The sequence below is a fragment of the Chaetomium globosum genome, genomic scaffold, assembly GCF_000143365.1.
Source record: "Chaetomium globosum CBS 148.51 scaffold_3 genomic scaffold, whole genome shotgun sequence".
Classification (NCBI taxonomy): Eukaryota; Fungi; Ascomycota; class Sordariomycetes; order Sordariales; family Chaetomiaceae; genus Chaetomium; species Chaetomium globosum.
Window position 1 is genome coordinate 3,421,035 of NT_165978.1, and position 24,269 is coordinate 3,445,303.

Here is a 24,269-nt window from a genome sequence, read left to right on the forward strand (position 1 = left end):
GTGGTGAGCACGAATGATATAGAGACTAGTAGGGGAGGGTCAGGGCGAAAGAGATAAGGAACAATAGTATAACTATAAGTTTAATATAAACTAAAAAGAAGTAAAAACAAGAGAGATAGAGAACCGAGACGACACCCAGAGGCGTGGACCGGAGAAACCAATACACAAATTCCTATATATTATTTATTTTCTATAACGTAAGAGAGATGAATAATACACAAACACAATTTACAATCCTTTCCGGCCCCTCCCCCCCCCTTGCCCCGGCTTCTGGCTGCCTTATCAAACGGGCTCAATAGATCCGCGGGGGGGAAGGCGGGGTGGGGACACGGGGTGAGGGTTTGAGCGGGCGGATCGCATTCCGCCGTGGCAGCGCAGCCGTAGGGCATCGTTTCATCTCCGAGCGAAGGACAGAGTTGGGGTTTTTACGCGTCCCGCGCGCACCGATGATGGGGATTCGCGCGCGGGCCGGCGGCGGGCTGGCTCCCTCCCTGCTCAGTCAGCGGCGAGGGTGGGCTTTTGTGGCACGTTCGATTGGCAATGCGTTTCAAAAGCTTTAAAACCTGGAGGTAATTTGTGTGGAGAGACCGGTGTAGCGTATGCCTGGCTTGCCTGGGTAAAGGAAGGGATTTGATAACGGAGATTAGACAACTGCAACGGAGCTCTACTGTGTGTGATGTCATGCCATGATTGGGCGGCTCTTTAGGACAGCCAAACGGAGTATAATCTGGTGCCAGTCCGACGTGTGTAACACGAGAGGGAGGATGGGACATCAAAACCCAGTCAAACCTAACAGCGACAAAAGAGATCCAAAACCCTGCTATTGACATCGTATCTGTATCGTGCCCATCATCAACTGGATATCAGCCATACACATATATCATTCATCCAACATGTCCCACGATTGAACGAGAAGAACGAAGCTCAGCCACCCAATATCGGCCCCTTGAGCCACCAACCACGAGAAATCCAACCAGCCCTCCACTGGCCACCAATCACCCAACAACCCAAATCTCGTCCCGATAACTCAAACCGGAATTTCCATTCCAAGAAATGAACCCTCACCCCTTCCAGAAACAACCCCCCAGACTCCCTACCGATGAATATCCACCCTCTCCACCCTCCGCACATCATCGGGCATGCGCGCCACACACAGCTGGACACAGAACTCGCCCCACTCGCCCTTGGTGGCGTCGCGGACGGCGTCCTGCAGGTCGCGGCCGTACTGCTCGCGGAAGGCGCGCTTGACGGCGGCCATGTGGGCGGCGTCCCAGTGGTAGCGCACGAGGCGCGAGATGAGCAGCTCGCGCCGCAGCTCGTCGCGCCGCGACGCCGTCAGCGCGTGGTGCAGCAGCATCGCGTCGCGCACGGGCTTGTTGATGACGCCGTTGAGGATGTGCGCGAGGACTTCGCCCTGTTGGGGGTTGGTGTGAGTATGTTGTTGTTGGGTTGGGAGGGGGAAAGATTTGGGTGTTGGGAGGGGAAGGGTGAGGTTGGTAAAGGGGTTGCTGGTGCTTACCACTAGGTTCCCGCTCTTCTTCAGCGCGTCTTTGGCAAAGTTGGCCCCCTTGTACTTCTCCTTGTACTCGCGCAGCACCTCCCGCAGGTGCGAATCGCTGCGCTGGATGGCGATGGTGAGCATGAGGGTCTCACCGCCCTTTTCGCTGCGGACGGCGTGGTGCAGCTGGCGCACGTCGTCGTCGACCAGGTCGTAGTCGATGCGCATCGGGTGGCCGTAGACGTCTTCCTCCTCCATGCGCTGCTCGTCCAACACCATCAGGATGGCCTTTTTGAACTTGTCCTCCTTCAGCTCCGTGCGCATGCACTTGCTCAGGCTGTTGCTGTACTTCTTGTCACTGAACCCCTCCTTGATGCGTCGGATTTCGTCGTTGGTTCGCCCCGTCAGGGATTCGATCAACAACTCGCGCCGTGTCTTGTCGCCGTGGTACCAGAAGTTGGCCCAGTACGCCTCCGACTCCCACCGGCCCAGCGCCGTCGCGTAGCACGCTTTCATCAAGTTCGAGTCCTCGTCCTTCAGCCGCGCCCGGATGTGCTTGGCAATGTTGACGCCCTTGCGCTCCGAGCCCGTCTTGACCAGCCGCTTGTACTCAGCCCGCAGGTCCATAATCTGCTCGTGCGTGAGCCCGGGCAGGATCTCAATCAGGGGCTCCGTTTCCGGTGCCCGGCGCTCGCCCTTGAGCGCCTTGGCGAGCCGTGCCGCATCGTCCGCGGGGTCCGCAAACCGGGCGCGACGGGCGCGCCGCTTCTCGCCCGCGCGCTCGTCATCTGAGCCGATGGGGGAGAGCGCGTCGAGGATCTGCGGATTCCCACCGGCCATGAGCATTGGTGAGGGCATGGGGGACATGGATTGCCACGTCCCGTGGTAGGCTTCTAGGAGCGGAGATGCCGGCGCGGCCGAGACGGAGAGCGAGGCGGAGTGGTGAGGGGTGTTGACCGTCAAGCTCGACATGCGGGCCGTCGGGGGTTGGGGCGACCGGTCGCGCTTCATGGCCGACTTGATCGGCGACGACGGGCCCGGGCCCGGGCTCGAGGAACGGCAGGGACGTCCACTTGGGCCGAGAACGTCTAGATGCGTGGCGCTATACCGGGGCTCCTCCGGCGGTTTGGCATACTCCCACGGTTTCGGCTGCGCATATCCGGCGTAGCTATCCGGGCGGGGAGGTTGCGCCGTGTAGATCTCCGGGGGGGGCTGTTGCGGCGCGTAGACGTCGGGGCGGGGAGAAGACGGGGCCTCGTACTTGGGGGGCCCGGGGAGTTTGCCGTAAGCTAGGTCGTTCTCCAGTTTCTCTTTCTTCTCCTTCTTACGGCGGCGCTCGCGCTCCTTGCTGGACTCTCGCTCCCTGCCGCTGAAGGAATCGCGTGATTGGCGGGGCGACGGTGGCTCTACCGTCTTGATATGGGCGGCATACTTGGAAGGGAGGAAGAGCTCCGGCCGCTGGCGGGCAGAGTCGCGGTTTGAATCGCTGCGCTGGCGCCCCTTTTCGCGGTCCGAGCCACTGTCTCGGTCACGTCGCCGGTCAGAGTCGTAGCGGTACTCGACTTCACGCCGCGCCTGAGCGTAGGGATCATCGCGATCATCAACTGGCGGTGCGCGTCGCGGGTGGTACCCCGCATCAGGCTCGGCAGCCGTCGGCCATTTTGACAAGCGTTCATATTCATATGCAGTGGATGTCGGATCTCGCGGGACGTCGACAACGGAGCTCGGGTACGGCACGTCGACAACATTAGGCGAGGCGCGGACACGGCTCCTGTCGCGGTCCTCATCTTCCCCGCGCCGTCCAGGCGAACGTGAGCGACCACGACGGCCACCGTCATCAACCTGTAGCGACATATCCGAGTATTCAGTATTTCGCGTCAAGGTTTATGGTTCGTGGCCTGTATTGATGTTGATGACGATGTGATGTTTTGCCGACCAATTGCGGGGTGAGGCTTCACGCAAGCTCGGGAGCTCACCGAGATTTCTTAAGAGAGCCAAGCAGTAGTCAAGAGGGCACACACAAAAGTGGGGGATCCAGACGATGCAAGGGGCCACGAAAAAACGAGTTTTGTGAGCTCAGGGCTCTCTCGAGCAGGAAACCCGTGGTCTTTTTAAGGGTTGTCGAGCAAGCTCTGGAAATGAACTACCACTAATAGTAGTACGGTGTAGAAGGCTTGCTCCTGTGCCGTGATTGGGGCTGAGAAGCTGGAGCTGCATGAGGCGTTGTTCTCATGCGGTGTCATGAAACGTGAGTGGAAGGTGGGCCCGAGGGCAATCTAACATTTCCGCTGCTGCCTGTCATAGGCCAAGATGGGGTTGCATGTTTGGAGCTGCTTGGAGAAAACGCTGGCGGCGCTTGCCGACGGCTGTCTCGTGCTCTTGCTTGCTCTGGTTTGCCAGGGAAGGAACGGGGTTAACGGTCCACGCCGCGAGGCTGGCCCATCGGCTTGGTCCGGGGAACCAACCATGACAAGCCCAACAAAGTTGCCTTTTGCTTTGACCCGTTCATCAGCCACACTCTCTTTCCCCGTTCCCACGCTCGCCACGTTTTTTCCCGCCGCCAACATCGCGAAGGCCGAGATGGCCAGGCTGAGCTCTTCATCTTGGCATCCCGATATGGGATGGACTCTGCTTGGCACACTTACCGCCCCGCGACGACCCCATAAATTACCGGTCCCGTGTCCGAGAATGCGGAGCCGATGAGATGTCCAGTCAGCCCTATTCGCCGTTGTTTGCAGGAGCCACGGACTTCCTGACTGCTGCGGTGGCGAGCGACTTGGACATTTCCGGACTTGGGTTGGACCGTGTCACTAGGTAGTTATATCTTGCAAACATTCCGTGCCAAAGAGGGAGTCGGACAAGGCCGTTTGGTATCACCATACATTGCCCAGTTGCTCAGTTGCCCAGTTGCCTCGTCTTAAAAAGTCGTGTTGGACATTTCCTGTTTGTTGGTTTCCCCAAGAAGTCTACAGGGCTGTCAAAAGAAATACTGTGTAAGCAGAACCCCAATGGGCCACATCATCGAGTCGCAGGCTTGTCCCGGAAAAGGTCCGAGAGCTTCCATCGGCGAGCTCGTATTTGAGGGCCCAGTGGGAACCCGTTCGTCTCATCTTCAAGTGATCTTGGCATCTGATGCTCCACTGCCGGTGGGAAGCGAGCGCTGTACAAAATATTCGAGTTAATTCATTTATTAGTTCAGAGAAACTTGAGTCGTGTCCAACTCCCCGATGCGCGGACAACCGGGATAGAGCTGCGAGGCCGCACTCTCCAGTATTGCCATCCATCCAAGTTGCCTGATCATCTCCTGAGCTCTGATCCCAGAAGATGCCCCCGGAGCTGCCACGTATCGCTGCATGCAGAATGCCACCACCCCCAGCCATAACCAAAGAACCTTGAATCAGAAAATCCATTCCCGATGACTCCCCAGTGGAGTGATAGACGCCTCATGTGGGCTCGCCCAGTGGGACAGGATGGAGTTGCTCTGCCAAAAGTTTGTGTCACGTCGGTCCAGTGCCGCACTTATTTACCGTTTCACACGGAACGTTTTTCGTCCAGTGACCTGTCGTGGTCGTTTGGGTCTGCTCGAAGCGAGGCTGACGGCCAGCTAGTACCTTCATCGAGTCGAATCGCACCTTGCCTGTAGGGATTGAATCAATCGTCAGTTAGTGGCTATACCTCAGGCGTTTGACGACTGGGACAGAGCCGATGGGCGGAAACTCACCTCCTAAAGGCACCCCCCCACGCTTCCATAACGACAACCACTACCATGAAGGCGGCGGCCAGGTAGACGATGAGCATATCATTGCGGTCGTGGGAAGCCTGGCCTTGGTAGCACGGCATGCCAGGTTGAGGCGGACCAACACTATTCAGATCTGGGGGTCCGAAATGATCATGGCCATGCTCATGCTCGTCATGGACATGGTGGGGCAAACGCATGACATCGTTCTCTGGATCTCTATGTGTCTCTCCATTGGGCATCCTGTGCCTAGCAAGCGGACGGAGAAGGCTGAGTTGATGGGTCTTCGGCCGAGGCAGCATTTGGGGGTTCTCTCCGTTTGGTGCTGGGGCGCCGCCCTGGTGGTCGTTGTCGACCAGCCAGGCACTAGAGGGTGTCGCATCATGTTCCCTATCCGAGATTCTATCTCTGCTGTCCATCGAATCCCTGGGGACAGGGGCGCAGACGGCGAATTGCGCAGCGCTGAACGCGAGGCAGAGCGCTATCGGCTTCATGATAGGTAGTGTAATAGTAGTCGCTGTTCTATGCAAGGCCGGCAGTGACAGTGGGAATGCGGAATTCAGTAGGAGGTAAAATCTGGGGGCGAAGAAAGCGAACCAGGAAAATGGATGTTGGGCAATGGGGGCGGCGGGGGTTTGCCGCGGAGATGTGGAATAACGAGGTGGCAGGAGAATCAAGCGCCAGACGGATAATTGCACCGTGACAGCTTCAGAACCAGATCAGTGAGTCTCGTGCAGTGCTGCTGATTGAGCGTGTCTAAGAAATGCATGTCAAACGTCGGTAACACAGGCAATGTTGGAAACAAAGAAACGAGGAGCTGATGGGAACGGGGTCTTATAGTCTCGTGCCTGAGTCCAAAACAACCCTGGAAGAATAGGCGTAAACGGCAACTCGTGCCTGGGCTGGGCTAAGCTCATCAATCACGATAAACCCCCAAAGTGTGTCGGCGGGTCTAGAACATGAGGCGCAGCTTCCCCACTCCCGGATTGCTTCACCTTCCTCGAATGGTGGGTTCCGGCACCAACTGCTCTACTAGTTTTACTCGGCTCCAAGCACGTTTCGAGTCGGATACGAAGTGAAGTAATGCGCACCAAACTTAAACACCAGCATTTGTTTGTCACCGATAGCCCACGTCGAGCGAGCACGTGGGAAGCCGACAATCTTTCGTGTTGCCGAGTTCCTCTTCCACAAAAATCGGATGTTGTGCGACAAATGGGGAGGTCTGAGGGGAGGTGTCACCGGTGTTCTCCCCCCGCTGAATGCGTCACGCCGGGCAAGGCTGGGGCCATTTGTTCCACTCAACATGGTTTCCTTCCTGCTGAGGGATTAATTGGATTGCCGTTGCTTTCGTACGACTGCTGTTGATCACCGAACCAGGTACCGAAGGAGCTCGTCCTCACCTCGGGGCTGTCTCCGGTGCGGCCTCCAATACCTCCGATGTGAAGCTCGGCTGTTTCCGAATTGGGGTGCGATTTGAGACAGAGTTCCTGGTCCCCTGACATGTGGCGGAGCAGAATCCCACGGACTCCACAACGCTAAGGGATGGCCCGGGCGTTCGTCAAAGCTTGTTCTTTGCCAGGAATGCACGTTCAGGGGGGGCAGCTGAGAGCCACACACACCACAAATCACCAGTTTCAAGCCTCAAGTCTCCCAGGTGGACGGCTGTATCCGTGCGCCCGCCATTTCCAAATCATTTTCCATACTTCGGTATGCAGATGGACCATCCGCTCTGATCCATGGCCCCTCCGTCGGGTCTCCATCAGTCGGCCATTCCCGCTGATTTCGAGACGCCATTCCCGCCGTTAGTCCGATCTTCTACCGTGCCAGCTGGCCCCAAGCTGCACCGTTCCGACCCGTCGCATTTGTCTCCCGAAGACGCCTATGCCTCCTTCTCCCCTCCGCGCCATCTCGGAGGGTTCGACAGCGGGGGAAATGGTTCTGGAACCGATACACGACCCGGGCGCACTAGGCATAAGGACACCGCTCGGAGTCGGAGCAGAAGGCGCAAACGTTTCCAGAAGCTGCTCTGGGTGAAGCAGTCGTGTAGGCACTACCCCAGTCTCCCCTGCCCTTCCCTAACGAGGACGTGACGCTCATACAACTATCTTCGTGATCTAAACAGACCCCGATAACTACACCGACCAAGCTACCTTTCTCGAGAACCTCCAGCGCAACCCCCGGGTTCGACCCTACGATTTTTGGCCCTTAGTTGCCGACTCGACCGTCATCGTACAGCATGTCTGCTCCGTCATCATCTTTGTCGTATGCTTCGTCGGTATCTTTCAGGAGCGCGTCAGTCCCGTGTCTGTGGTCGGGTGGAGCAGCTTTGCGACCTTCCTCGGCTGGCTGCTGTGGGACTGGTGGGTCACACAAGTAGTCGCCGGGCGGGTCTGGGGATGAGGATGAGGATGCCAGGGCGCGGATGATACGAGATAGGCGAGCGTCCAAGGAATTCCGCCCACCTAGGCGGCAGGACTCGATGGGGCTGGACCAACCGATGTTCAACGCCAGTACCGTGAGCATCTCAAGCGCATCGAACTTCCCCTCCGCCGCGAGCTCGACCTCGAACCTCCTCCAAGACCATGCCCACATGCAACGAATCCCCCACCCGCTAGGCGGTAACACCTACAACAGCGGCCTCCTCGTCCCAGCCCACGCCCACTCCCGCTCCGCCAGCTCCATCAACTCAATCGCCTCGCAAGCGAGCGCCGCCAACAGCCCCACTACCACCGCTACGACCACACGCTTCGGTCCAGACGGAACGGACCACGGGGAACCCACCCCGTCCCCAATCGCCCGCAACGGGCGCGCCTACGTCCGCCTCAGCACCATCAAATCCGCCATCCTTATCTACTTCACGCTGCTCGGCCTGTCCCCGATCCTCAAGTCCCTCACACGCTCCACCTCCTCCGACAGCATCTGGGCCATGTCCTTCTGGCTGCTCGCCCTCAACGTCTTCTTCTTTGACTACTCGGGCGGCGGCCGCGCCGGCAGCGCCCCCGCCGCCACCACCACCACCACCACCACAACAACAACAACAACAAGCACACACGGCAGCAACAAACAGATGCCAGTAGCGTCGCTGTCGACCAACGCGGCGCTGATGGCGTCCACCGTGCTGGCCAGCCGACTGCCGAGCACGGGCCAGGTGTTCAGCCTGACGCTGTTCAGCATCGAGGTGTTTGGCCTGTTCCCCGTCTTCCGCCAGTACGCGCGCCGCCGCAGCTGGCGCTACCACGTGGTGCTGACGGTGCTACTCGTGCTGGGCGCGGGCGCGGGTGTCGGCATGATCCTGGGTGACGAGCGCGGCTGGCCGTGGAAGAAAGGCCTGTTGGGCATGGTGGTGGGCTGCCTGATTGCTGCCCTGGCTATGGGCGGGTGTAGCTGGTGGCTGATTGGGCTGCAGAAGTATAAGAATGAGATTTATGGGCCGTGGGATCCGGCGAGGCCGATTATTATTAGTCGGAGGCATTGGGATGATGATTAGGGCTGGGGGATATATAGTTTGAATAACTTCACTCCCAGGCTAGGTTGTTCCTGGAGTAACTACTTGGCTCTCCCCTTGGCTCCGTTGCCCGGCATCGTCAGCTCTGCCCAATGACTCCTTGGGCAAGGCGCACATAAACCACGGCAATCCAATAACTCTGCTACTCAAAACCAAGTCGAGTCTCCCCACTTGAGGCCTGTAAACCCCCAGTGCCCGCAATCTGTCAGCTTTGAAAGGGAACTCAGCACGCGAGGTTATCATTTTACCACAGGGCGCGCGCTCCCAAAACACTGGGGGCCGTGGGAGCGACTACCGCTGGGCTTACACCACGCTGTCTGATCATCACGGTTCCCGCAGTCGCGTCATCCTTTAGTGCATTTTGTTCATGTCATTGGACCTTCCATGTAGTCTCGATATCATGCCCCCGGCATCCCACTTGTCAGAGCGTGCTACCTAAGATAAGCACTCTGTCGGGATCGATTAGTTCTCTTCTATCTTGTTTGGAGAGGCGGGTTGGGAAGGAAGGAAGGAAGGGGATGATGGACACCCGCTCCGCATCGAGGTCCCTCGCACCACGAAGGAAGGGATGAGCGGTTCCTTGCTTTTATCGGGGAAGGGAAGCAAAGTGGATTAACCTATTTTGATGATACCTCCCCAAGCTGATGATGAGAGTCCGTACCGTTGACGTTTGGGGTGCTACGCCCCGCATGCGGATTGTGTAAGAGGAGAAGTTGGGATTGATTGACAGGAATGGCGGGTCCCTCTTATGCCCCAAGGCCATCCGACCACCTGTTGCCAGTTGACGCCAACGTGGCGTTTTTGATATGATATGTCTGGCGTTTGACCTGCACGTTTTCTTCGTCCCATCAGTTTCAAGTGAATGACTACCTTAAGCTCTGCCGGAAAGCTCCTTCCCTTGCACTTACTCTCGTCGTCGTGCCGGCACACATGAGTGGCATCACTTAACATAGGGCTACGTCATCCAGCCGTTCTTTCACTTCGAACAGGCAGCATGGAGGACAACACGGTACAGGGAAATGAGTGTGCATCAAAAGAAAAGGCGAGTACTCAACTTTGCTGGGGATACTTTTAACGGATACTTCATCGACCAGCTTCAGATTTCCAGCTTCCAGCCTAGATTTATCCAAACTTTTATCCCCGACAATTATATAGCATCATTGCAGTCTCCAAAAACAGAAGTTGACCGCTGGGCCATGTACTCACTGCTCAGCGAAGTGAATTGTAAGCTTTTACCAACCAAACATACATTGTTTTAGGAGTTGTCGTTGTTCCGTCATCCATCGATCTACTCGGCAACCGTCCTCATTTTCCCACTCGTACACGTACCACACAATGTTCATATGCAATAACGACACCACCACCAGGCCGGACATGTAGGAACATTGTCAACGAAGACATGGGGTTATGTGTTCGACTTTTCGACTTCCCGATTAACTAAGAAAGCTGCGCCAGAACGGAACTCGCTTAGATAAACTCTCTTTAGGTATCTTCCTTTCCATCAAATACCACAACGGCGTCAGTGGTTTAGTGGTAAAATCCATCGTTGCCATCGATGGGCCCCGCGTTCGATTCGCGGCTGACGCATTATCTTTTCTCGGTCCCTCCAAAGAATCGCAACATTTTTGCCTCACATCACGAGAGAGAGTAGTCATCTTTCACCAAGTTCACTTAAAAAGACATTCGGTTTGTGATGAATGAAGACAGAGGTCATGATCTGCCCCAAATCTCATGATATCGGCCATCTGGCCACTCGCAAGCCAAAACGCCTTGCCAAAGTAACAAACACCATCAACGGGCCAGATAGTTTAAGTCGAAGAAGAGAAAATATAAAATCACCGTATCAAAAAGCCAAGCGCCCTATCCTCCAGCACCCACCCGAGTGAACGGACAGACAGTCCATGGAATAAGCAGGGCAAAAAGATATGAAAGAAATACGACAAGACCAAAACCCAAGCTGCCCCGCTTCACGTTGACCAGCCACCGTTTGCTTCAATCGACTTTCCAAGCAAAACCTCCATCCGCTCAGCCCAGCTCTCCGAATCCCGCAAATCGACGAGGACTGCCACCAGCACAGCACTACCGCCACCAAACCTAAATTAACCGCTCTGCCACCCGTTATTGTCATTGTCATCATAATAACATCACCATCATCCATCACCCATCTCATCTCATCTCATCCAGCCCCATCCTACCCCAACCCCATCCCTATTTTGCTCCGATCCTCCTCCTCCACCAACCTACTCCGCATGCCCATCATTCAGCAACATCTCCAGCACGATCTGCCCGCCCGGAATCTCCGGATGGCTCATGCAGATCTTCACCGTGCCCTTCGAGTCCTGCTGAGCTGGGGGCTGCAGCCCCGCCTGGGCCCCCGAGCCGGTCGGGCCACGGAAGCCATAGTCCAGGCAGCGGACGTCGCGGCCGGCGATGATCTGGCGGAGGCGGCCGTTCTCAGCGTTGCGCACCTCGACATAGTCGTCGTTGAAGAGCAACAGGTACTGGCCGAACATGGTGGCGGCCTTGGCCTTGCGCTGCTTGCCCGAGTACTCCATGATGAGGGTGCGGCTGATCTCACCGTGCTTGTCGACGTAGACGGCACAGTCGTCGTACGTGAGCAAAAACTCTTGGTCGTTGAGCTTGAACATGCCGAGCGGGTGCGGCTCCTTGATGCGCGACGCGATGTTGGCGATGGCGGGTTGGTTGAGGTCGCGCGGGATCGACTGCGTAACTTTCTTGTCTAGCGTGAGTAGTTCGAAGCCCTTGGACGTCGCCACCGCGATGTAGTTCTGGAAGAGGTTCAGCGAGAAGCAGTCGGTCGGGATGTAGAAGGCGTCGTAGTCCCGGAAGGACTCGGTCGCCCCAGCACCGGCTCGGCGGCTACTGAAGAGGCGGGATCGTTTCTCTGTCGCCTTCTGGAACACCGGCTCGAGCACTTTGAAGGTGTTGTGCATACCCTCCTTGCGCTTGTAGAACAAAAGCATCCGGTCCTTCATACGGGCCGTAGCGAAAAATGCCACGTCCTTGGCAAGACGCTGTGGCGCCCGGCGCGGATTGTCGTGTGATGGTGCAGCGAAGTTAGAAACTGGCGCAATCACGTCGAGCGGGTACGATATCAACGACCGGTCTGCGATCAGGAGACAGACAGAGAATTCCTCCAGGACGGCAATCTGCGTGACCTTGCTGATCTGGACGGACCTCACCCATCCCCGAGCGTTCGAGACTTCGGATATGTAGACACCATAGTCGGTTCCGATGGCGATGAGCGACTTTCCGAACGACGTGAAAGCGCAGGCGCAGTTCACCGTCGCCCGCGAGACCGGCGGCGGGCCCCTCCCTGGTCCATGAATCTGCTCCATCTCTCGGATCGCTCTGTCCAAAGGTGTACCTCTGATGGACACGCTGGGTTGCCTTCCTAGCAGCGACGCCGAATCGTACGCAAAAGCACAGTCTGAAATAACGCGCAGGCGGAATGGCTCGGCATTTTGGGCGTGGAGCGCTCTGGCATGCCTAGTTTTGGCTTCAATGATGGCCGAACACCAAGTGGCGCGTTCTTGAGCCGACGATGCATAGAGCGTATAAATCTCGTGACCGAGATGCTTGATCCTGAATGGATAGATAATCTTTCCGTCGTCCGCACCCGCCGATGTGAGCCGGGATACCGTGTTGAGCGACGCTATAGAAGAGCCGGTTGCCGTGTGCTCAAGTCCGGGCCGCTCGCCCCCGTTAGAGGCCACCTTATTGAGTTGTGTCCCCGAGCCAGTCGTGGCCGTAGTCCTTGTCAAGGGAGCTGTCAGGCTCTTCTGTTTTGCAACAGGGTCATCATTTAAACTCTCGAGGAAGAGCAGTGGCATGGGAATTGGCTAGATTCCAAGTCAGTATCATTGAAAAACCGACCCGCGTGTTGGTAACGTACCTCCTTGGAAACGTCGTATTTCTTATCGCTTCTCCCGTCCTTCGAGGGAACGGCCTTGGATAGAATGAAGTAGTGGTCAAAAAGTAAGGCATGTGTGTCGACCCAGCGGACACCTTTCGAACCCTGCCGCTGAAGGTCGCCCTGCTTGAGCAGCTCTCGCCCAAGGTGATCGAGGTTCAGAACAGACTGGAAACCGGGCCGCAGGACCAGCATAGATTGCAGCTCGAGCAGCTCGACCTTCCTCGTCATCTCGGCCACCTTCTCATCGCACTCATGCGTGACCTTCTTGATCTCATCCAAAGCCCTCTCCAGGTTAGTTTTCTCCTCACTCTCCTCTAGCATATTCTTCTTAACCGTCTCGAGAAGGAGGCCGTATCTCTGAAGCCTGGTGATGGGTGCCTTCACGAACGTGGTCCATTCCAAACGCTTAGACCGTTTGTGATCGCGGACAACATCGAGAAACTGGCGGAAGAGCAGGTTTCGCGAGGCCTCTTTCCTAACAAGATACGAGGCATAGGGGAACGATGAGCAGTACTCGACGTAGATTGGCCTGGCTTTCCGAATCCACTCTCTGAACAGGTCGCTGAACCCGACGATCCAGGGGCCTTGCTCCTGTTGCCGATATTTAAGCTGAGCGAGCAGGTGCTCCTTGTTGATTTGCTGGACAGCATCCACCCTGCCAAATACCGCGTCGAGGAATTTATCCATCCGATTCGCCGCAATGATGGGGGGTTGCCAAGCCCGAAGCCAGTCGCGGTACAGCAGTCGGAGCACATCGAGCTGACCCATGTAGTCTTCCTCACCCGTGACGATCTCGTGCAGCACGTTTTGCCGTTCGACTTCCTTCTTATGCTTCGATTTGATGTCATCTTTGGTGACGCCATGAAAGGTAGCCCAATCCAAAACCACGACGTCCTCCTCAGACATCATGTTGTCTAGGTTCGCCTTCTTGAGCGTCCTGCCACAGTGGTGCGAGTAGCATCTCACAGGGATGCCGTTGTCGTGCAGCCTGGGCGCGAGACCCTCATCCTCGTGCAACTTGGGCGCAAAACACCCGGAGCCGGTGAGCTGCCACAACACACCTGAAAGCTGCCCCGTCCCGAACTTGACCCATTCTTCCTCGGGAATCAAGATACCGGCTGAGAACATGGAGTCAACCACCCTGGCGCTCAGCAGTTCCGCGTCGGCGACGTTCATTGTCGGAACTTTGGCGCAGAAGAGCTTGAGGACACCTTCCTCTATCGTCTTCCTTTTCAGATCCGGTTCACCCTCTGCCATCTCTCGGACCCAGTAGGTAATGCCACTGAGAGCCCAGGGCTCTGCGCAACGCTTGATGTCCGCAGCTGTGAGTTTCGAAGGCACAAACTTCTTTCTCCTGCCGGTGGGTAGTGTGATCATGTCGTAGGCGGCCATTGACGACGGTGTCCCTGTTTCGTAACCCTCGTAGGGTGCCGTTGCTCCCTGCTGGTAAGCTTGTGCTTGCGGCTGCGACATGTGTTTCATCGCTCGCCTGCGCTCCTCAGCAGCGTCTGTTCGGGACCGGGCCGGTGCCTGAATCGGGGGTGTGTTGCTGTGACTCGAGAGCGATATTGACCTCTCGACTTGCTGCTGCTGGCTGACGATCTGCTCATGGTGGGTCTCGGGGGTATCGGGAGGGTATGGGAGTCTCGAGTCTGCGCTCAGGGAGTGGTTGTGTTGATAGTTAGACCTGACCGAGGGTTGGGGGGACAGATGGGAGTTGCCGTCTGGGGTTTGGGGAGGGATGGCAGGCAATGGGCGGTTGGAAAGGCCAGGGTGCCAAAACATTTGGTCATAGGGGTAGTCCTCTTTGGAAGGAGAATCGCTTCCGCTATGTCGCGAATGGAGAGACACTCGCTCATCGCCGTCATCAAAGCTAAGACGATGAGATTGAGGCGGGAGGAGGCCACCAGTGCCACCATAATCGACCGACACATCGGAGAATGGAGGATGCTCGGCGCCTTGGCCCTGAGGCGTCGGCAGCGGACGAGGGCCGTCTTGACTGTGGGCGGTTGTGGGTGGAGAACCGAGCTCGTTGCCGTAATGCAGGTTTCCGGCATACCCACCTCCGTACATAGCAAGGTCCATCGTTCCACCGTAATCACTGTCTGTGCCTTGCTGCTCCTCCGGGGGTGGGGGGAGTGGAGAGGGGGTTTGAGAGTGCTGTTGGAGTTGCTGCTGAGGTGGTTGCTGGGGCGGAGGCGGCGGTAGTTGCTGCGGTGGTTGCTGCGGTGGTTGCTGGGCTTGCTGCTGAAGCTGCTGCGGTGGCGGAGCGAGTGGCTCCATGTATGCGGGGAAGGTTATCCCGCCGAATCTTCGATCGTCCATATCGTCCTGCATGGCTAGCAGACCGGCTGCACCCTCGGGATCGCTTTCCTCAGAATCCCAAGTATAGGTGGTGTTGGTCGAAGCTGCGGTGTTATTCATGGCGGAAGACGCATTAGAAGGGTACCGGTTCACACCGGTGTCGGAGGTAGTTCTCGATGAGGTCGAGTTGTACCGCTGGGTCTTGCCCAAAATATCATCCGATACGGTGCCGTTGGAGGGCTGGGGACGTTGGCTGTGCGGGGACACCCCCAAATCCGAGACGATATCTTGGATCAGGTTGTCTTGCGTCACTTGGAAATCATCTTCGCCGCCACCGTTAACTCTCCAGTCTGGCTCCTCTGGCAAGTCGTCCATGGGGCGACTAGGAAGCGGCGCATTCGTGGGATGTCTGGAAATTTGGGGAGAGGCTTGCGTGCGGCTCGGAGGGGATGGTATCGGCGATGGCTGCGAACCAGATCGAGACACCCGGTTCGAGAAAGAATTCGGGTCAGGCGAGTAATTAGGGCCAACGGGAATCTGGGAATGCACAGGATACGGCACATGCGAGCTCGGTGCGGCCGTGACACCATTGCTGGCATATGACGATCCCGAGTACTGTTGGGCGCCATAACCTGTGGAGTAAGACGGTTCGTATTGTGGCGCCACCGGGGGTTGCGCTGCGGATGGCGCATATTGCGGACTATGCAATGCTGGCTCATAGCGTTGCGGAGCCGAAGGGGTCGTCGCCGACGAAGGTTGCGACCCGCCGTAAGTTGAAGACGGGGGAGCGACGTAGGCCGTGGACACATGGGGGACGGGGGGCGTGTTGTAGTTGCCGTAGCCGTAATTGTTGTACCCAGCAACGGTGGAATGTCTTTGGGGGAGTGCCGCGTTGGTGTTCGCATATGCTGCCGGATTGTACGCCTGTGGCGTGTAGTTGGTTGGAGGCGCGGCATATGTCGGGCTCGACGGCGTGTGCCTCAAGTTCTGGGCGGGGTGGTATGGCAGTGAGGCCGACTGCGAACGGGCGAAGGCCTGGGGGTTATATGTGGAATGTGACGGCGGCGGCGGTGGAGCTTGAACATGGTATTGCCGTTGATAGCTGGCTGCTGCAGCATTCTGCGGGATGTAGCTCGCTCGGTTCCCGGCAGACTGGTGCTCGGCGGTGGGGCTGGTTATGAAGAGTTCCTCGTCGGCCCTCCCAGAATTTGTCGCTGTATAGAGTTGCTGCGGTCGGGCAGCAGGCTGGTCGAAGAAGTTGGCGTCGTCGCCACTGTTGAAACTAGGGCGTCGCGCGGGATATCCGGCGGGCTCCTGCGGGGGAGGGGCGACGGGATATTGCGCTGGCGGCACATGGCCGTAACGACGCGACTCATCGCTACGAAATGACATATCGCTCTGGCTGGGGTTGGGGGTGCAAAGAACCGTGCTCTGCAGGAGGCGCTTCACGAAGGCTGCGATAGGGCGCGCGGGGTGTAGTTGAAGTTGTCGATCAAGACCGGGACCGTGGGAGTTGGAAAGTCGCCGCGCCGGGGATGGGGTCGCGTGGGACCGAGACAGCACAAAAATCAATCGCTCGCCTCATGCGCAACCCTTCGCCGAGACAATGAATACAATGAACACGTTGTGTGCTTGCTCCAAGGCCTTTCAAGACATGGGGCCGGTTTTCGCCGTTGAAAGTGGAAGCGAGGATGGGTGTGGGTGTTGCTGTTGCAGGGTCGAGGTGGAGCACGAATGGACCCAAGTAACGCCTTGTTTCAGGCCCTATGAGGACCTGAAGGATGGATGTCTCTTTGACGGGACTTCTCGGACAAATTTCGTATTTCAATGTATCGGACACCTGGGCTGCTCGTGAAAGCGCCAAAGAGGCGAAGCTATAATTTAAACCAGATAGACTCGTCTTGGTAATTAATCATCGAGGCTGCTGTTGGTTTTGCTGCAATTTCGAGCCTCGATACTCGACGGGTGGGAAAGCCCAACCTCAGTGGTGGCGGCCAAGCCACATCTTGACTGGGGCAAGGCGAACTGGGGGTGCTCTGCTGGGGCCCCGCGCGCTAGAGCCACCCTGGCCAAACAGCACGACACAGCAGCATGAAGGCAGAAACAGCCAAGGCGCCAACCGAACAGGGCGACCGACAGGGTGACAGGGCAGCACGGCGACACGGCAGCACGGTAAGGCAGCACGGCTCGAGCACGGGGAGCTTGTCAGTGGGGTCTGTCCCTTTTAAACGGGATGAAACAACAAACAAAAAGAAAGTCGGAGGGTTTGATAGATTCCTACTTTTCTCCGAAAGTCGTCAGACCGAGGCCATTCCGTTGTAGAGTCCTCGATGAGAAGGCTTATTCCGTCCTCCGAGACGGCCCGAGCGCTGGTTGTTGGCGACCCGAAGCCCTCGGATCAGGCAACCTGCAGCAACTTCCACTCATGTCTGTTGGTTGGTTTTTGTGTAATCTGTACCGTGTATACACAGTAACAATCCACTGTACTAGATTATGATCGAGGTCGCTCAAGAACTCCCGCATGACTTGCCCATTACAGCCCAGAAGAGACAGAACACGATTTACGGAAGAGGTTTACGACATTGATGATTGCGCGAAGAGGACTAAAGTCACGATCAGGAAAGACTCCAAGGAACGCCGGAAAACGGTATCCACGATAGAATAAGGCACAATCTTATCCGACAAAAACCAATCGTCGGCCCATGACCTATCATACCCAGCATCCTGCACAGTAGAATGGAAGCATATCCATACCTATCAATACCAGGATGGTTTCTTGAGGAGTGGGTCCGGTCGTTCAGATAGACATCCTAACCGAGGAACATATAAAATCGTTCGGACGGGTATTGATAGCTTACACCGCAACCCTGTCAAAGGAATGCTATACGAGCCAGCGAGACATGGCGGTTTCGCTTTTTCTTCTCTGTCCCTGATGCCACGCTCTTCATGACGGCATGGGGTTGCGATGACGGCATTATCCAGTGCGGGGTCATCGAGCTCGGCCGTCCGGCGAATCTTTCGCTCATACGAGGTAGTTCCTGCCCCACCTCCTAACAGCGAGTGGCCCTCGGGACTCCGAGGGCCATAGGAGAAGCTTTATCAGCAGCTCTTCCCAAACATTTCCACTCCGCTCTGCCAAATACCTCGCTCGCCATCTCGACAATTCTTCGTACCAAATCAACCCGGCTATACCCATTCAAATCCAATCTCAACTCACAATACCGCTACAATGGTCAAGGCTGGTAAGTCCAAAGCTTCTTGCATTACCCCGCCATCCACGGCACCCACCCGGGACTCGGGAGAGCTGCGTCTAGGATGGGAGGGGTTGCGAGCTCAATCAGCTTCAACTTGCAACCTTGATGGGCACTTTATCATCACATGGACACGCTAGGCATTGGTACCTTGCATGTAAATGCAGAGATGATTGAACACTGGGTCACCAAATGAAACCAATGCTAACCTGCGCATCTTCAGTCGCTGTCGTCCGTGGTGACTCGAAGGTCACTGGCTCCATCATCTTCGAGCAGGAGTCCGAGTCCTCCCCTACCACTGTCACCTGGGACATCACTGGCCATGACGCCAACGCCAAGCGTGGCATGCACATCCACACCTTTGGCGACAACACCAACGGCTGCACCTCGGCTGGCCCGCATTGTATGTTCCCCTAGCAGTCCCTAAGTTGTTGGCTCCTTTGTTTGGACGTGGACTAATGCTAAGCCTTTCCACAGTCAACCCCCACGGCAAGACCCACGGCGCCCCGGTTGACGAGAACCGTCATGTTGGTGACCTCGGCAACATCGAGACAGACGCTCAGGGCAACTCGAAGGGCACCGTGACCGACAAGCACATCAAGATCATTGGCCCCGAGAGCGTCATTGGCGTATGTCCTATGTCCCAAACAAAGTGGCATGCGGAGGATCAAGTACTAACATCAACCAGCGCACTGTCGTTGTCCACGCTGGCACTGACGACCTCGGTAAGGGGGGCAACGAGGAATCCCTCAAGACCGGCAACGCCGGCCCCCGCCCTGCCTGCGGTAAGATACCAGTTACCTTTGCCTATACTGAAAACCGGCTGCTAACTAACGATATCAGGTGTCATTGGCATCTCGCAGTAGATGGCTATATAAGCTCTCGTCTGATAGTCCCAAGAAATAATTTCTAGGAAGAGCTCGAGTGTGCTAAAAAGATAAAAGCATGCGGGAACTTGGCAGAGGCTCTCTTACGGCCTATGGCATTTCCCAAATATCCCGAACCAAACTATTTAGTAAAAAAGAGAACATTACACTTCCCGAATGGAAGTTTTGGACCATCTCGACTCCAATTCGATGTTCATCCCTCGTTGAGAACCTTGCCACTGATTTGGAGTGGATGACGGAATGTGCGGGGTAGCTGTCCTCGACAAGGGACTCCACAGTGCGATAAAAGGACTATCATCTCGTTGATCTGTAACTTGTTAAGATGCTAAAATGGCAGGCACCATTCATTTGTAGGATATTTACATGTCTTTCCCCGGAATCAAGGGTGTTTTTATCCTAGGTAAGTGAGGTATCTCACACGGTGTTTGGGCTTCGTTCTGCGAGCTTCCGCATTGCGGGGCATTGCCGACTCCTGCCGAGTCATGTTTGAAACTTTATGTTTGTATCAGACTGCGCATCAGAGATCGTCTTGAAATACAAGCCGGTGGCCGTACTTACATACCTGCAATTCAATAAATACCATGACCAACTGATCAAAGTCTGTTTTATGCTCTGGCGCCTGAAATAGGACTGTTGGGCAATCCATCGGTGCTGTGCCTCCAGGTCCCTCATCAATAAACCCACCCCCCATCTCACCCCTCAACATAGCCACAGCCAAGGAAAGCTTAAAGCAAGATCTGTTAGTGTAAAAGGCCAGACAATCAAGTTAAGAAATTACTTTTCAGTGCCAAAAGTCCATCCTCAACGCAAAATACATCGTCTCAACTAGCGGGAGTAGCTAGTTTGGAATGATTCGAGCTAGATTGTATAAGTATCTTTTTAGCTTTTTGGGAAAGAAAAATAACGAAGTTTGAAATACCCTCAAATCGATGGTGAAACGACGAAGGGAGAGACGCTAAACATTGCACGAGCAAGGGGTCGGCCGGTTTAGGCTTAGTTGGTGAAATCAAGTACGCTAGCTGGGGGGGCGTGGCTTGGTGAGAGGGACCTGGGTACTCTGGGCCCTTCCATCGATGATGGAGAACCGGACCTCATGTGGGGCGAAACTCACAGTGCAGGTTCTGGCCTGATGCCCAGTGGGGAAAACCCCTCTGTTAGGTTGTCCTTGGACAGTTTCCCCAAGAGTGAAGCTCTTCCCCACAGTCCCCTACGAACCAATCCAAATTCATCTTGAAAGCTGTCAAAAAGGCCAATTGCTCGCCTGAGGTTCCTTTTGAACCCGCACGAGATGAACCCGGGCTCTTGACTCTTCTCAACAGCTTCACCATCTTCCTACACCCTCCCTTCTGTTACCATCTCCTACATTACTCAGGTAAGAATACCGTTCATATGGTTCTTTCTAGTGCGGGCTTGGTTTTGGGAGTGTCTTCACCGAACAACGATGGTATTATGAGCCAAGAACTCGAGAATACTGATCAGAGAGGCCCGGTCTTCGCATGTGATGTGTTGTTTGAAGAGAGAGAATCCTCCGGTTCTGAGCCTCGACTTTGCCCCCTCTTTTTTTTTCTCGACATGAAGGCCTTCCTACCCAGCCTTAGAAGCCACATCTCTTCTGCTGGCGGGAACGAAGACAACGGCGGTGTGGAGTTGAGCTAACCGATTGTGACAGAGGCGGTCTCCGGACGCTGCACATCTCTTTCCCATTTTCAACCACCACCGATTACCACCATGTCATCATTCATTGCCAACGTCAAGTCGGTGCTCAGCGGAGACACCCTCGTGCTCACTAGCCCCAACAACCCTGCGGCCGAACGGACACTCTCGCTTGCTTATGTCTCCGCCCCTCGCCTGAGCAAGGACGGCGATGAGCCGTATGCTTTTCAGTCACGCGAGTTCTTGAGGGCCCTGGCCGTTGGGAAACCAGTCAAGTTCAGCGTTTCGTGTAAGTTATACTCCCATCACGCTTGCTTGCTCTCGACACGCCGCGATGCACAGTACAAGCTCATTGAATGTTTGCTGTTTCGCCTAGACATCTAATGCTTACCCACGCTCCAGACACCATCCCCAACTCTGGTCGGGAATACGGAACTGCCTTGCTCCAGGATGGCACTGAGCTTCCAGAGGCAGCAGTCAGTGCTGGTTGGCTCAAGGTCAGAGAAGATGCTGGACGGAAAGAAGAGTCCGAGGACGTTCTCGCCAAGATCGACAACCTACGGAGTCTCGAGACAGCAGCTAAGGATGAATCCAAGGGGCTGCATGCTGGTTCCGGCGGTTTTATCGAGGTCCAGAACGACCTGGGTGGCCCCGAGTTTATGAACAAATGGAAGGGCAAGACAGTAGACGGCATCGTCGAGCGTGTCATTAGCGGCGACAGGCTTCTCGTCCGCTTGCTCCTTGAAGAGAAGAAGCACTGGCAGGTCATGACACTCATGGCTGGTATCCGTACCCCCTCGACCGAGCGTGTCAACCAGTCGAACGGGCAGACACAGCCCGCAGAAGAATTTGGTAATGAGGCCCGCAACTTTGTCGAGCAACGCCTTCTCCAACGCCCGGTCCAGATCAAGATCGTGGGCGCCAGCCCTCAGGGCCAGCTCGTTGGCGCCGTTATTCACCCTCGCGGAAACATTGCCGAGTTCCTTCTAAAGGAGGGTCTCGCTCGGTGCAATGACTTCCACTCCACCATGCTCGGCGCCGACATGGCTTCCCTCCGTGCCGCCGAGAAGGATGCTCAAGGTGCTCGTCGTCGTTTGCACAAGGGCTTTGTCGCCAAGACTACCGATAGCAAGGAACATGATGCGACCGTCACCAAAATCATTGGCGCCGATACCATCATCGTCCGCAATAAGGCCGGTGCCGAGAAGAGGATCAGCTTGAGCAGTGTCCGCGGGCCCCGTGCCGGAGAGTCCTCTGAGGCGCCGTTCAGGGACGAGGCGAAGGAGTTCCTGCGGAAGAAGCTTATTGGAAAACACGTCCGCATCTCAGTCGATGGCACCAAGCCGGCCAGCGACGACTTCGAGGCCCGCGAGGTCGCTACCATTACCCAAAATGGTAAAAACATCGGGCTGCAACTCGTCCAGGAAGGCTACTGCTCCGTAATCAGGCACCGGAAAGACGACACCGATAGGGCGTCTAACTATGACGAGCTGCTTGCAGCTCAGGAGACGGCTAAGGAGGAGAAGAAGGGGATGTGGTCTGGCAAAGCACCCAAAGTCAAGCAATACGTCGACATGTCGGAGAGCGTCCAGAAGGCGAAGATTCAGCTTTCTACCCTCTCCAGGCAGCGCAAGGTCGCGGGTATCGTCGATTTCTGCAAATCTGGATCTCGCTTCACTATCCTGGTGCCCCGTGAGGAAGCTAAGCTCACACTAGTACTCGCTGGCATTCGTGCTCCTCGCTCCGGGCGGACCCCTCAGGATAAGGGGGAGCCTTTTGGGCAGGAGGCTTTGGACCTGGCCAACAAGCGCTGCAACCAAAGGGATTGTGAGATTGACGTCCATGACATTGACAAGGTTGGCGGCTTCATTGGTGACCTATTTGTGAACCGGGAAAGTTTCGCCAAGATTCTTGTCGAAGAGGGCCTGGCTTCTGTTCACAAGTACTCGGCTGAGAAGTCGGGTAACGCCCCCGAGCTTCTGGCCGCGCAAGATCGTGCAAAGGAGGCGAGAAAGGGGCTATGGCAGGATTGGGACCCGTCGCAAGACGCCGAGCAAGAAGCGGAGGCCGCAGCTGGCGAACCTGCGGCAGATGTTTCGGTCACTATCGAGAAGAAGCCAGAGGATTACCGAAATGTCATCATCACAAACATTGATGCGAACGGCCGGATCAAGGTCCAGGAGATCGGGAAAGGCACAGACGCGTTGGAGTCCTTGATGGACCAGTTCCGGCAGTTCCACATCAACCCCACAAATAGCGCCACCATCAAGGACGCCCCGAAGGCTGGTGACTACGTAGCCGCCCAGTTTACAGAGGACGGCGAGTGGTACAGAGCGCGCATCCGCTCCAACGACCGCGCCGCTAAGGTGGCCGAGGTCGTGTACATCGACTACGGCAACTCAGAGAAGCAGCCGTGGTCGAAGCTCCGGCCGCTCAGCCAGGCCCAGTTCACGGTCCAAAAGCTGAAGCCGCAGGCCGTCGACACCCAGCTGTCGTTCGCGCAGCTCCCGGCGTCCCCCGACTACCTCAGCGACGCCATCAACTACCTCTACGAGCTCACCGAGGGCAAGCAGCTGGTGGCCTGCTTCGACTACGTCGACAGCAAGGAGGGCGTGACCTACGTCACCCTGTACGACCGCAAGCCCGAAGGCGCTAGCACCGAGTCGATCAACCGCCAAGTTGTCCTGGACGGCCACGCCCTAGTCGCGCGGAAGCTGAAGGCGTGGGAGCGCAGCAAGGTCTTTGAGCCCGTGCTCAAGAGCCTGCGGGAGGCCGAGGCCGAGGCAAAGGAGGGTCGTCGGGGTATCTGGGAGTACGGCGATATCACCGAAGACTAAATGGCAGGGCGTTCGTGGCCCAGGGGAGTATATCTCGCATCGTAAAAAGCGCGTTCGGGGCGGGGGTTCGGAAACCGGAATCGGAAAACGGCGGGCTGGTTCGGCTGCACATTCACATGGTTTATCTACACTACATACACATCCCGTGGTCGGGGATGGTTCGAGTATACTGGCAGAATAAAAAGGCACCGGTTTGCGGTCTGGGTCTCATGACCTCTTCTCCCATCAGCTTTATCAAGCACGCGCAACTTCTGATACGTAATGCGTGACAAAGGACGTTCTCCGCGGCGCGGAGTCGCTGGTGGCACTGGGTGGGCACGCCTTCTCCCGGCTATTTGGGGGTTGGTGGACCCGGCCCCATTGCCCAATCATGCCGTGGGATGCCGCACGCTTCGCCGTAGAAGGCTGGTTGGCGCGCTCGACTGAGTAAGAGGCTGGAGCACGAAGTATGGGTTTTTGAGACCCGGGATCGGCGGAGTGTTCGGAGGTGGATCGGACAGTGCGGGGGGTTTAAGTGATGCGGTTGTCTTGGGGGAGGACCGGGCTTTGACTCGTACGGTGTCAAGGCGTCACGATGGCGGGACCTTCCCTGCCTGGAACACACTTGAGCTCAGGGCTGGCTTTGTTTCTTTGGAGTTCGGCCGGTCAACAATTGGACGAA

At 56.4% G+C, this 24,269-nt stretch overlaps 6 protein-coding genes and 1 non-coding gene across 7 annotated transcripts; 4 read left to right on the top strand and 3 right to left on the bottom strand.

Annotated features, from left to right (window-relative positions):
- Positions 1-1,093: 1,093 nt before the first annotated feature.
- CHGG_06396 (uncharacterized protein) lies at positions 1,094-3,352 on the bottom strand (the record flags this gene model as incomplete). Its single annotated transcript, XM_001222490.1, has 2 exons — positions 1,094-1,414; positions 1,520-3,352. The coding sequence occupies 2 exons, from the start codon at positions 3,350-3,352 to the stop codon at positions 1,094-1,096; spliced, it is 2,154 nt and encodes a 717-aa protein (XP_001222491.1).
- A 1,112-nt stretch (positions 3,353-4,464) lies between these two features.
- CHGG_06397 (uncharacterized protein) lies at positions 4,465-6,539 on the bottom strand (the record flags this gene model as incomplete). Its single annotated transcript, XM_001222491.1, has 4 exons — positions 4,465-4,658; positions 5,131-5,135; positions 5,220-5,722; positions 6,339-6,539. The coding sequence occupies 4 exons, from the start codon at positions 6,537-6,539 to the stop codon at positions 4,465-4,467; spliced, it is 903 nt and encodes a 300-aa protein (XP_001222492.1).
- A 431-nt stretch (positions 6,540-6,970) lies between these two features.
- On the top strand, positions 6,971-8,721 carry CHGG_06398 (uncharacterized protein; the record flags this gene model as incomplete). Its single annotated transcript, XM_001222492.1, has 3 exons — positions 6,971-7,277; positions 7,357-7,526; positions 7,612-8,721. The coding sequence occupies 3 exons, from the start codon at positions 6,971-6,973 to the stop codon at positions 8,719-8,721; spliced, it is 1,587 nt and encodes a 528-aa protein (XP_001222493.1).
- Positions 8,722-10,255: 1,534 nt separating this feature from the next.
- On the top strand, positions 10,256-10,326 carry CHGG_11368. Its single transcript has one exon. It is a non-coding gene; the product is annotated as a tRNA-Gly (tRNA).
- A 653-nt stretch (positions 10,327-10,979) lies between these two features.
- Positions 10,980-16,372, bottom strand: CHGG_06399 (uncharacterized protein; the record flags this gene model as incomplete). The annotated part of the gene is made up of 2 exons (XM_001222493.1): positions 10,980-12,602; positions 12,656-16,372. The coding sequence occupies 2 exons, from the start codon at positions 16,370-16,372 to the stop codon at positions 10,980-10,982; spliced, it is 5,340 nt and encodes a 1,779-aa protein (XP_001222494.1).
- Positions 16,373-18,209: 1,837 nt separating this feature from the next.
- CHGG_06400 (Cu/Zn superoxide dismutase) lies at positions 18,210-19,097 on the top strand (the record flags this gene model as incomplete). The annotated part of the gene is made up of 5 exons (XM_001222494.1): positions 18,210-18,222; positions 18,455-18,634; positions 18,709-18,860; positions 18,920-19,016; positions 19,075-19,097. The coding sequence occupies 5 exons, from the start codon at positions 18,210-18,212 to the stop codon at positions 19,095-19,097; spliced, it is 465 nt and encodes a 154-aa protein (XP_001222495.1).
- A 1,749-nt stretch (positions 19,098-20,846) lies between these two features.
- On the top strand, positions 20,847-23,608 carry CHGG_06401 (uncharacterized protein; the record flags this gene model as incomplete). Its single annotated transcript, XM_001222495.1, has 2 exons — positions 20,847-21,060; positions 21,174-23,608. 2 exons carry the CDS (start codon positions 20,847-20,849, stop codon positions 23,606-23,608), a joined length of 2,649 nt encoding a protein of 882 aa, XP_001222496.1.
- Between the last annotated feature and the right edge of the window lie 661 nt (positions 23,609-24,269).